Source organism: Pan troglodytes, chromosome 13, assembly GCF_028858775.2.
Source record: "Pan troglodytes isolate AG18354 chromosome 13, NHGRI_mPanTro3-v2.0_pri, whole genome shotgun sequence".
Taxonomy (NCBI): Eukaryota; Metazoa; Chordata; class Mammalia; order Primates; family Hominidae; genus Pan; species Pan troglodytes.
The window spans coordinates 79927554-79940857 of record NC_072411.2 but is presented as its reverse complement, the minus strand read 5'-3'; the positions used below and the strand labels follow the sequence as shown (position 1 = coordinate 79940857).

At 38.3% G+C, this 13304-nt stretch overlaps 1 protein-coding gene across 1 annotated transcript in view; it reads left to right on the top strand.

The window, feature by feature from the left end:
• Positions 1–13304, top strand: part of PDE11A (phosphodiesterase 11A) — a 429725-nt gene that overhangs the window by 159431 nt on the left and 256990 nt on the right. The window contains exon 4 of the mRNA XM_009443807.4: positions 5937–6077. Within this exon, the coding sequence (XP_009442082.1) occupies positions 5937–6077 (141 nt within the window). The remainder of the gene's footprint in view (positions 1–5936; positions 6078–13304) is intronic.

Here is a 13304-nt window from a genome sequence, read left to right as displayed (position 1 = left end):
GAAGATTACTGTAACAACTTAGAAATATATTTAACAAAACGATGTTCAAAAAGGTTTGAAACCCCTAATTAATCTGGGCATCAAGTTGATTAAAATTTCATTTGCTAATTATTATGATTTATGGATATTTTTATCAGTAAACAGATGAACATAGTTGACTAATACAGCCATGGTCTTTAGCATGGCATACCACATCTTTTCTCTGATTTGATCTTCTTTTCATCTTTAGCCCCATGTCTTACCATGCTCCTGCTTTCATCTGGAACTCCAGCAATATAGTCCCCAATTTCCAGCAAACAATCTGTTTCATTTGATCATACCTTTAGCCATATTCCTCCCTCGGCCTTCAATGCCTCATGTCAGTCCGACTCCTTCCAACCACATCATGTGCCTCAAACATTCTTCAGGACCCAGCTCAGCTTTCTGATTAATCTTCCCTTCTTCACTTATGGTTTTGCCTTGTATCTACTGCCACTATTCTACTATGAATACTTATCACACTGTATTATGATATTTAAGGAGGGCCCGCCTCTCCAACTACATTTTGAACTCCTTAAGTGAAGCTTCATATATGATTAATCTTTGCATTCTTGTGTATGGCACAATTAATTTATTCATTCAACAAGTATTGATTATGTAGTTCCCTTCACATGCTGTCTATCCAAATCCCTGCCCTTATGGAACTTACTATTCATGAGAACAATACATATTAGATAAGAAAACAATTTTTTTAAATTGCATAGTATAGGTAGCGATAAATACTGCAAGGAAAAATAAAGTGAGATAAAGGGATAAAGGGTTGAGGAAGGCTGGGTCGGGAGGATGTTTATTTTAGAGGGTTATCAAAAAGGTCTGTATAAGGAGATGATCTATAAGCAGAAACTTGAATGAAAAGAAGGAGCAAAGCCACGCAAAGGTCTGCGGAGAGCATTTCTGGCTGTGGAATACCAAACACAAAGGACCTGGGGCAGGAGAAAGCTTGGTCAGTGTGTTTAGAGAGCAGAGAGAAAGGGGAAGAGTGAAAGGGAAAAAAAATAAAATGAGGACGTGGAGGCAGGCCAGATGGTAGAAAAGCCTGTGGGCATGGCAAGGGCTTTGGCTTTCATTCTGAGTGCAATGGAAAGCCATTAGATGATTTTGAGCTGAGTCTGACTTACTTTTAATAGAGTTCACTCTGGCCTCCCTGGAGACAATAAACTGGCTGGGGAGGGAGGGAGAAGGCTGGAGCAGTGAGAGGACTTAGGAAAGAACTGTATTGAAGTCAAAAAATAATATGGCTGGGACTAGGGCAGTGAGAAGTGACAGATTTCCTCCAAAATCAGTGGTGAAATCTGTGGGGGCTTGCTGATATGGGAAATGAGTGAAAGAGACTCTTGGCTGGCACAGCTGGCAAGTAAACAGTTGGATACAGGAGTCTAAAGCTCTGGGAAGATGTCAGGACTGGAGATTAAGATTTGGGAACCAGCAGCATATAAAGGCTATTTAAAGCCAGGGATCTAGCTGGGTTAATTTAGGGAAGAATATGTAGATAAGAGAATGGAAAGCTCCAAGGACACGTCCAGGAGCAAAAGAAGGTCACTAGAAGGAGGGACAAAATGCAGATACTCATTTCCTGGAAGGCAAGTGACATCAAGAAGCAGGGCCTATTCAACTGTGTAAAATACTTCCATTATCTGTTGAATTGGATATTGTCACACACGTCCGTGTGAAGAGAGTCCACCAACAGGCTTTGTGTGAGCAACAAGGCTGTTTATTTCACCTGGGTGCAGGCAGGCTGAGTCTGAAAAAGGAGTCAGCAAAGGGTAGTGGGATTATCATTGTTTCTTATAGGTTTGGGATAGGCATACAAAGTACATTCTTAAGGGCGGGGGAGAATATTACAAAGTACCTTCTTAAGGGCAGGGGAGAATATATCGTATCAGTTAGGGTGGGGCAGGAACAAATCACAATGGCGGAATGTCATCAGTTAAGGCTATTTTCACTTCTTTTGTGGATCTTCAGTTGCTTCAGACCATCTGGATGTATACTTGCAAGTCACAGGGGATATGATGACTTAGCTTGGGCTCAGAGGCCTAACAGATATTATCCTAGATTTTCTTCTCTTTTTCTCCTATCCTGGAGCTAGTCTGCATTGTTATTTGTAAAACTTCCATCACTCATTAATAAAGCAGTTTTAAATTAGAAACAATAAAATTACTATAATTTGATTTGTCAGTGCAAGACTCAAGGCACAATTAATTTTTCCTCTGAGATAAATGTTATTGTATATGGATCCCAGAGGCTCTCTCCATGCAATCACAACAAATTGAAAAGTTAAATAATTGTTCAGTTAATATGATCCATCTGAAGAAATAGTCTAGATGATTAAAGAAATAATGTTTTCCCCATTAATAACAGGGCTTTTTGCTTGTAATTACTGAGACAATTGTCTCATTTTTAATGTCTAAACATGGAATTATTGTTCATTGACCCCTTACAGAGATTTGCTGTCCAAATGCCAAATATCAAGATTCACTTAAAAGTTTTTTCACCTTTTGATGTTCCTGTTTGCTTTGGGATCATGGAGCAATATGGTCCTTAGCTCTGTTCAGTCTTTCTTTAGAGATAATATAACCACCCAGTGGGTTCACTTTGCCTGCTGCCTAGACAAAGCTGATTTCTCAAGACAGGGGAATTGCAAAAGAGAAAGAGTAATTCACACAGGGTCAGCTGTGCCAGACACCAGAGTTTTATTATTACTCAAATCAGTCTCCCTGGATCAGAGTTTTTAAGGATAATTTGGTGGGTGGGGGAAGGCCAGTGAGTAGGGAATGCTGATTGGTTGGGTTGGAGATGAAATCATAGGGAATTGAAACTGTCCTCTTGCCCTGAGTTAGCTCATGGATGCGGGGGGTCACAAGATCAGATGAGCCAATTTATCGATCTGGGTGGTGCCAGCTGATCCATCAGGTACAGGGTCTGCAAAATATCTCAAGCACTGATCTGAGAAGCAGTTTAGGAAGAGTCAGCTGTATGACTCCTAAGCCATAATTTCTGATCTTGTGGCTAATTTGTTAGTCCTACGAAGGCATTCTAGTCCCCAGGGAAGAAGGGGGTTTGTTTGGGAAAGGGCTATTGTCATCTTTGTTTTAAACAATAAACTATAAACTGTGTTCCTCCCAAAGTTAGTTCAGCCTATGCCCAGAAATGAACAAGGACAGTTGGGAGATTAGAAGCAAGATGGAGCTGGTTAGGTCAGCCCAGTTATAATTTTGCAATGGCGGTTTCAATAACCCTACCCAGGATATTTGGTCCTCTTTCAATTGCTCATTGAACTGGACTCATTTCATGGATTTCTTAACTCATTCAAATGTTTTTTCTTTTCTTTTCTTTCTTTTTTTTTTTTGAGATGGAGTCTCACTCTGTCATCCAGGCTGTAGTGCAGTGGCGTGATCTCAGCTCACTGCAACTTCCGCCTCCGAGGTTCAAGTGATTCTCCTGCCTCAGCCTCCTGAGTAGCTGGGACTACAGGCATGCACTACCACACCTGGCTAATTTTTTTGTATTTTTAGTAGAGACGGGGTTTCACCATGTTGCCCAGGCTGCTCTAGAACTCATGGCCTCATGTGATCTGCCTGCCTTGGCCTCCCAAAGTGCTGGGATTATTGGCATGAGCCACCACGCCCAGCTACTCAAATGCTTTTTTACCTGAATAGATTCAGAGAAGAAATTGTCACATTTCAAATAATTTCAGGACAAATCAAATTCATTACTGAAGTTGAAAATTAGTCATGTCCCTGAGATGATGATCAGCACCATGATGAATAGATGTGAATTTGACAATTCATGAAATCCTTTTGTGAGAGGTCAGACTTGAGATTGCACCTCTTTCTACATTCTGTTGAATCAAGTGCCCTCTGGGCAATTCACTGACTATGTAATTTTCTGATTGCTCTCTGAGAGAAGCATAATGTCTACCACCTGTACGTAACCTACTAATCTTAAATCTCTGGAAACATCCATGCCATTAAAAATTCCAAACAAATATTGTTTATTATTTATTTTTTATTTTTCACAAATCCATACCTGACCTGAGCAAACAAACATTATTTCAATGCAAAAAAATTGCAGCTAATTTCTTAGCTAGAGAAAACCACGGGTTACTACAATTTAATTTTTAAATAAGTACACAGTTTTCAAGTTAGAGCTTAAGATTTTTTTCTAAGTCGTGTGCTTTTCATTCTGCTGTTTTAAAAAAAATTAAGTGTTTTCTTTCCTGATATATAAATATCTAAATGTTCTTCTGGACAGTTTGGGATAAAGCAGTATTTCGTCTTGGGTAGAGGAATTAAGGAGGGTATATATGTATGTGTGTATATATATATTTATATATATGGAGGGTATATATATTTTATATATATGAAGGGTATGTATATATTATATATATTTATATTATATATGTAATTTATGTATTTACATTTAGCAAAGACTAAATGTAAATTACATATCTTTTTATATATATATATATATATTTAAGAATCTGAACCTTAATTAGCATTCACCTCTCTAATTCTTTCAGAGTTATGTAAGGGATGTGTATTAGTGAAAATGTCTCAAGTTTGACCAAGAATCTGTTTCTTCCTGACAGTGAGGAAAAGCTGCTTTGTAAGTTTCTGAAATCCATGTGCTTTGGAGGTATTCGTTATTTATAAAATGTTTTTTGGTTTTGTTTTTTTGTTGTTGTTTGTTTTTTTGTTTGTTTGTTTTTTAGAAAGAGTCTCACTCTGTTGTCCAGACTGGAGTGCAGTGGCAACCTCTGCTCCCTGGGTTCAAGCAATTCTGCCTCAGCCTCCAGAGTAGCTGGGACTACGGGAACATGCCACCATGCCTGGCTAATTTTTTTTGTATTTTTAGTAGAGTTGGGGTTTCACCGTATTAGCCAGGCTGGTCTCAAACTCCTGACTTTGTGATCCACCCTCCTTGGCCTCCCAAAGTGCTGGGATTATAGGCATGAGCCACTGCGCCCGGCCAAAATATTGGGTTTGTACGTAGTTGCATTGCAGAAAAATTACTACAGAAAAGTGGAAATGCCTGTAGCTAATGGTTATATGATCCCTGTGTCAAACTGAAATATTAATAATCAGAATCTAGTTTTAAAGAGTTTATTCAAGTGAAAAGCTGGGAATGGCCAATCTGGGAGATGCAGACTCCAGAGAAATGGGGTAAATGTTTCAAAGTTAAAAGTTAAGCTCCTGCTTCTACAGGTACAAAGTAAAGAAATTTAATAGGGTTTCAGCATTTTCTATACAAGGCCGGTGTATGAGTTATAGCAATATAATTAGTTACAGTTTGTTTTCTTTTCTATACAGCTTGTTTTCTTCATAGCTGGTTTTCATTTTCTTTCCAATTTTAAAGAGTATATTTAACATTCCATCTTAAGGCAATGTTATGGCTATGGAGTTCTTGTGTGAGAAGAGTAAGAGGGAAGTTAATCTGTAATGAAGATCAACAGTGAAGAGGGAAGGGGTATTCTCTGGTGCTCATTAGTAATTTTCAACATTTTACCAAACAATTTTGGTAAGGAAGAAGGCTAATCTATAGTCAAGAGAAACAAGGGTTATAGCTGCCTTGGTTACACCTGCCTCTCAAGTGACCCCTATAATCAGCATCCTTTAAGACTCAAAATAATCTAGAGTTCCAATAGCTTAGGTTTTGAATTACTTATCTTCACACCTGTTACAAGAACTAGCTCTATTCTCAAGTTGTATTTTGCAGTTTAAGCATGTGTTCTAAAATTGAGAGATAAAAATATGTCAAAACAATCATAAAATTTTTTAAAATTAGCTACACAAAAAGATTTACTGTATTTTATTAAAGCAAAGATTAAATTTTAAGAAGAAAAGCAACTTTTTTTCAGTTTTACATCCACCTATATACATCTATTTCATCTTTTCTAGGCTTTGCTAGAGGTGGTTAATGACCTCTTTGAAGAACAGACTGACCTGGAGAAAATTGTCAAGAAAATAATGCATCGGGCCCAAACTCTGCTGAAATGTGAACGCTGTTCTGTTTTACTCCTAGAGGACATCGAATCACCAGTAAGTTATCTTTTATCTTTTAAAGTTGAAGACTGTGTGAATGGAATAAAGTTGAGTTTATTTATAATTAGACTTGTGAAATTGTGACTTGATTCACTCTTCGTGACTCTTCAACCATGGGGCAACATTTCATCAAACAAGTTTTTTATTTTCTTTATGTGTATTTCATTCTCTTTTTGCAGTCAACTTAGAAACATAGACTTTTAAGCTAACAGGGACATTAGAGATCTAACCCAGGCCTTTGTAATTGCAGATGAAGGAACTAAGGGGTTCAGTGATTTGCCCAAACTCACACAGCTCCATTAGAAGATAAACTCAAGTGTCTGTCTCACATTTTATTTACCTATGAAGGGTAAGGCCCTCAGCATTTCGTGGGGTGGATTTCAGTCCAGAGAATGCTCCATGGCCTTCTTAAGGCAAGGAGGAAGCAAACAAATGAGTGGAGATTCAGTACCCTTAGCTCTTGGAGCCCAGACAAACTGGACTCGAGCAGAATGGAATGGCCAACCGAAGCTGGGCCCTTCCCTGCAGCAGATTTGTCCTGTGGAGGCTTCCAGGTTCTTTCACAGCTGCTGTTAACCTGCGAATTCTGGCACAGAGTAGCCTTACCAGGTGAAGGGGGCTGCTGTTCACTTCCCTGCAGGGGTTCCTGCTGCTCCATAGGGAAGCATCTCGTTCAGGGCCTTAGGGCTGCCTCACCGTGGCAATTTGTGGCCAGCTTTCTGGTTTTGTTAAGCCCTTTGGCTTTCAGGGGGAAATCTGCTGGGTAGATAAGCAACAGTATTGAAATAATCATCATCATCAATCTAAATTCTTGAAAGTTAAATGTCTAAACCCTTGGCAGCAATTTAATATCTTTGCTGAGAACTTGCTTCAAAGATCGGGAATTCTCTAGCAATTAAGAGTTGCTTTAATACCTGACAGAATGTTATTTTGCCACACTTTACTTAGAAAAGATTATTCCCTTTGCCTTTGGGTTTGTTTTCCTCAAAGAATAGGAACCTTAGGGTAAATTTTGGACATTTAATAATAAGTATTGTAAGACTTACAATATTGAGTATCTTTTAAAATCTATATATGTCTAAAATGTTTAGGAGTGTTTCCCCAGATTTTAGCAGAGATTGGGGTTATTTCTGTTTCAGTCAGTGCGGTTTACACAAACAATAGCCTGGAAAGTATCCTGTGATTGTATAAATCTCAGCTGAACCTTGGGAGAACATGCACACACACACACACTCCAATAGCCCATACTTACGGAGTGTTTCCAGAAACGCTGTGAAACATTTGCATTCTTTTAATCCTTATCTTATAAGGTAGGTGTTACTATCATCCTATAATAATTTTATAGATGAGGAAATAAGGCTCAGAAGGTTGCGTGACTTGCCAGTCACCTCCACTGCCTGACTCTAAAGCCCTTAAAGGAACGGGAAGTGGTGGGGGTGCTCATTAATACCTGGCAGGTTTCAGGGCCACAGAGAAGCCCCCATTAAACAAAGGCAGGAAGGGGCAACTGTTGGGGCTTTGGCTGCCAGGATAACCTGAACCACCCCAAGGTCCCTGTGGGAGCAAGTGGCTGGGGGTGAGGGTCAGGGGTATGCAGGCTGGAATCTGGACACAGGCAAACTCATTGTTTGCTAGCTTACTTGTAAACAGATATAAAAGCAACTTAAACCAGTTAAGCATGGTCATTCTTGCTAATTTTCTAACTTCGACTAATTTTTATGGTGTGGTCTAACTTTTTGGCAAATGACCAAAAAATTATAGATGATGGAAGTTGATATAGAATGTTGGGGCAGAGCTGGAGGGAGCAGTAGAAACAGCAGTATCTTCATGGTATAAAGTAGGAAGAGGAGTGGTCAAAATACACCATCTAGATAGAGTAGATGGTACAAACGATAACAGCGCTGGCTGGTATTCTACTGAAAGTTCAAAAGGCCTCTTTGCTATCACTGCTGAACATTCTAAGACTAATGTTGGGGCAGAAAATTCTGAACCACTCCTCATCATTTCTTCTCTTTTCTTACCCATCCCCCTCCAAAGTGATATTGATGGAAAAACCAAACTCCATAAAATATTTTATTTTTGTTTTGTTTTGGCTTTTTGATTTTTTAAATTCTAATTTTCTAAATTTTAATTGATAAATAATAATTTTATGTATTTATGGTATACAGTGTGATGTTTTGATACATGTATATATTGTGGGATAATTATTAATGTATAATTTATAATGTATATGTATAATCAAAAACATATTCCTTCTATCTAACGAAACTTGTACACTGTGACCAACAACTGTCTACTCACTTTTACTTTTAGCCTCTGGCAACTACCATTCTACTTTTTTCTTCTATGAGTTCAACTTTTTAAATTCTAGAAATAAGTGAGATCATCCAGTATTTGTCTTTCTGTACCTGGCTTATTTCACTTAACATCCTTCAAGCTAATTCATGTTGTTTGAAATTACAAAATGTTATTCTTTTTAAAGGCAGAATAGCTTTTTTTTTTTTTTTTTTTTTTTGAGGTGGAGTCTCGCCCTGTCCCCCAGGCTGGAGTGCAATGGCACGATCTCAGCTCACTGAAACCTCCACCTCCTGGGTTCAAGCAATTCTCCTGCCTTAGCCTCCTGAGTTGCTGGGGTAACAGGCACCCACCACGATACCCAGCTAATTTTTGTTATTTTTAGTAGAGTCGGAGTTTCGCCATGTTGGCCAGGCTGGTCTCGAACTCCTGACCTCAGTTGATCCACCCACCTCGGCCTCCCAAAGTACTAGTATTGCAGGTGTGAGCCACAGCACCCGGCCCAGAATAGCATTTTTTAAATGGATAATTGTTTCTATTACCTTGTGTATTTTATAGACTTATTATTGAAAGTTTTCTCTGTCATCAAGTCCCTCAGAGCACCTCCAAAAAAGCATCTCTTGAAATATGAAACTCACTCCTTTTTTTTTTTTTAATTTTAGGTTCAGGTATACATGTGCAGGTTTGTTATATAGGTAAATAGGCTTATTCTGAGCCAATATGAGTGACAGTGGCCCAGGGAAAATACAAACAGAAGAAGCCTTGAATAAGTGGTCCCAAGGTAGTTGGATCACAGTTTGGTTTTATACATTTTAGGGAGGCAGGAGTTACAGGCAAAGACATAAATCAATACATGGAAGGTGTATATTGGTTTGGTCCGAAAGGGCAGGATATCTTGAAGCAGGGACTTACAGGTACAGGTAGGTTTGGAGATTCTTTAATTTGCAATAGATTAAAGGAGTAAGGCTCTATCTAGAACTTAGAGTCAGCAGAAAGGAATGTTTTAAATTAAGATAAGGATGCTATGTAGCAAGATTGGTAGCCTGCAGGAATGACTTAACCCTTGCCTTACATGGCATTAGGTCTTGTTTATAATTTGGTATCTTATTGCCACAAAGAGTCTGTTTCGTGAGTCTTATGATCTCTATTTGAACATTAATGCTGCTCAGCTGTGTATGAACTCCAAAACGGAGGGCAAATAATGAGGAGGCTATTCGACTTTCCTTCCATTTATGGCCAGGAATTCAGTTTTTAAGGTTTTTCTTGGGTCCCCTTGGCCAAGAGGGGGTCTGTTCAGTTAGAGTAGGATTTTATTTTTAGTTTATAGTGAGAATGAGCTCCTGTAACACCATACGGATGAACTCTAAAGGTTAAAAGTGAACCAGGTGAAAAAAAAATATTAATCTGCTCAGTATTGTTCCAGAAGCAGTGAAGACTTTTTGGTAAGTCTGCTGCCTGTGGAGGTGGTGGGAGAAGTTTGGGGTAAAGGTATCTATTTATGTGGCATCCCCAGCAGAAAACTTACCAACACTAGGCATTCCTTTAATACACTTCTCACCAAAGGCTTCTCAAACCTTTAGGCTTGTAGGTGTCACAGTTCTGTGCACCACCCAAGTTGTACAGTAGAAATTATAGAAAGGAGACTAGAAACAGTCCCACCACATTCAGGAGAAGAAGCCAGGATAAACCGGAAACTGTTTATCTCTGCCCCCACATTCAATATCAGCTTCCATCATCTGTACTTTTTTGGTCATCTGCCAAAGAGTTAGACCACACCATAAAAACTAGTCCAAGTTAGAAGATCAGCAAGAATGACCACCCTTCTAATCTACTGTATTAGAAGATTTTCAAACTTGACAAAGTTATTTTTACTGGAAATATTTCAATAATAGGTATATTTTTATAATAATAAAGGAATCCATGTAAGATCTCAATATTACCAAGCAAATCCACAATTATACCTTTTCCATATTACTTATGACCTTTCTTTCCTTATTATTATCAATGAACATATCACTAGCAGGATGCTTCTTAGACAGTCTTCATCACCTCTGATGCCCCTGGTATTTATGATAAACACCAAAGAGCTTTTCCTTATGCAAAGTGCTAGTTCCATTTTTAGATGTGTTATAACCAATAGTTATCTACATAACATAAAACAAAAATTTCAGGAAAAAAAGATTGATATCAAGGGGTTAAGGGAAGTCCCCCTGTCCACACCCCTCCCCAACTTGACAGTAAGCATGTGGTATGTTACTTCAGGGGAGGAATTACTCAGAATACAGGAACAGCTAAATGGGTTTTTAAGTTCCAAAACGGGCTTTTAAAATTTATAGCAGGGCTTTGCACAGTAGCATGCACCTATAGTCCCAGCTACTCAGGAGGCTGAGGCAGGAGGATTGCTTGAGCCCAGGAGTTCAAGGACAGCCTGGGCAAAATAGTGAAACAACACCTCCGAAAATCAATCAATCAATAAATAGATGAATAAATAAATAATATAAAATTTATAGCAGGGTTATTCTGGAAAACCAAAACTTTTTCCTTAAGGCTTGAATGAATCAGAACCTAAAATTATGAACAAAACAGTAGAATGAAAAGAGAATAGATGAAGCCCTAGACTATCCCATTCTTGGATTGCCTGGACTAAAGGAGGAGAGGTGGAGAGGAGAATAATAAATGTGAGGTTGTCAGTCTTCCTAACCTTGCTCCCAGACTCAATTCTCCGTATAGTGGTGGTGGTGGGCATTGGAGAGCAGGTGGGGGGAGTTGAAACTTCCCCCAGGCATCATGGCAGGAAAAAAGAGGTGACAATGTCAGAGGCAGTAAGAGGCAGTGAGAGCCTGACAGCTTTTCTAGAGTCCCAAAGGAGCATGAGAGGCAAATGCAGCTTTCCCCATTTCCTGGCAGACATTAACAGAGGAGGGCTGGGGCCTGAAGAAGCCTGGCTGTCAGGATGAGGAAGGGACAGTGTTGTGACCTAGTCCTGGAGGGGCTGTGGATATTTATGCATATCCAGTGTTAGGAATGACTGTGCTGAGGGCCAGCAAGTCCTTCTTATCTCAGAACAGAGGCCAGTCTGGGTGAGCAGGTGACTGCAGGCCAGCCGTGTCTCCTCCAAGCACCCGGAAAGGTGCATGTCTCCTTGGTGAAAATTTCAGTATTAAATGAGTCTAAATCTGAAATGACTGGGAAAACCTGAAGTGGCTGAGTTTAACTGGAGTAATCTCTTTTGTCTTCTGCCAATAAGCAGACTTGAGGCTTAAGCAGTTAAATTTAGTTGAGTTATAGAAAAAGAATGTGTTACTTTTTTGTATAGCTGTATCTGTGAACCTTTAAATCTATAATCAATATGCAAATTATATTCTCTAATTAGTTATCTTGTATTCAATCCACATATATAACAATTAGATAGATGGGGAGAGTGATGTATTATTCTATGAATGTTTTGGAAGCAAATGGCTGGCAATTTGGAAAAAAAAAACCGTAAGAAGCTGGATTTCTAGTTCATACCTATAAAAATATAATTTTATAAAAGGCAAAATTATGATTCATATAAATATAAAATAAATGCAAGTTGAAGATTTTTTAAACTCATTAATGTATGAGGGAGCCAATATGATGTTAAAACCAGTCCAAAGAGCACTTGAGAAGTTAGGTGTTTATGGGCAATGTTAAGATACAATTTCAAGGTTAAAAACAGTACTGGTTAAAGACAAAACTAAGCCATAAACTATAATCTTCAAGATTGTCTTTTCTATTGGAGAGAATGACTTGTATCTCTACCAGAGAAAGGTACAAGTTAACTTGTAATTTCACTAAATCTGGAGTCTTTTATCTGTATTAACCAGTGAGAGGAAGGAACTAAGTACATTTCTTAGATCAGAAATTGGCAATTTTTTCTGTAAATGCCCAGAGAGTAAATATTTTAGGGTTTGCAAGTCACACAGTCTCTATTGCAGCTACTCAACTTTGCCCATTATAACACAAAAGCAGTCATAGACAATATATATAAAGAATGAGCATGGCTGTGTTGCAATAAAACTTTATTGACAAAAATAGGTAGTATATCAGATTTGACTAGCAGACAAGGGTTTACAGACCACTGTTCTAGATAATCCTTTGCCCTCTTATAACATTGAAAAATGAGTACCCAGCTTTTTGCCTTATTTCTGTAATGCCAATGTAAACTTCAGAAGAATCAAAGATTCAATGTTAAAAAATCAAATGCAAAAATACTGGTTAATATGTTTTATTCACTTGGTAGGTAAAGGCTCTTTAGAACAATCATTCAATTCTGATGAGAATAAGCACTTTCAAACAGCTCTATGATTTTTTCAGCCATCAGATTGGTAAAGCTTGAAAATAATTATAATAACCAGTGTGAGTATGGGCATTAGAAAATTGACTTTCTCATTACTGATATGGGAACTTAAGTTGGGATAACTTTTATGGTCATAAGTTTGGTAAAATATATTTGGAGATGGAGTCTTGCTCTGTCACCCAGGCTGGAGGCCCAGGCTGGAGTGCAGTGGCATGATCTCGGCTCACTGCAACCTCCGCCTCCCGGGTTCAAGCAATTCTCTTGCCCCAGCCTCCTGAATAGCTGAAAATATATTTTAACTTGAAAAAGGGGTAACCTTTGCACCCAGCAACTCCTCCTCTTAAAATTTAGAATAAGGAAATGGATGGAGATGAGACCAAAATGAGTATGTAAGGATACTACTGCATTCCTATAGTATTGAAAATGTAAATAATTCAAATATCAATAGAAGTTTATATAATGAAATTCTATGTAGTGTTTTAAAACAATGATATATGACTATATTCATAGGAACAATGTCTTTGATATAATTTTAGGTGAATAATAAAGGGGAGAAACAACATATACAAAAAGAAGCTGTTTTTATCAGAACATGGGTACATAAATGA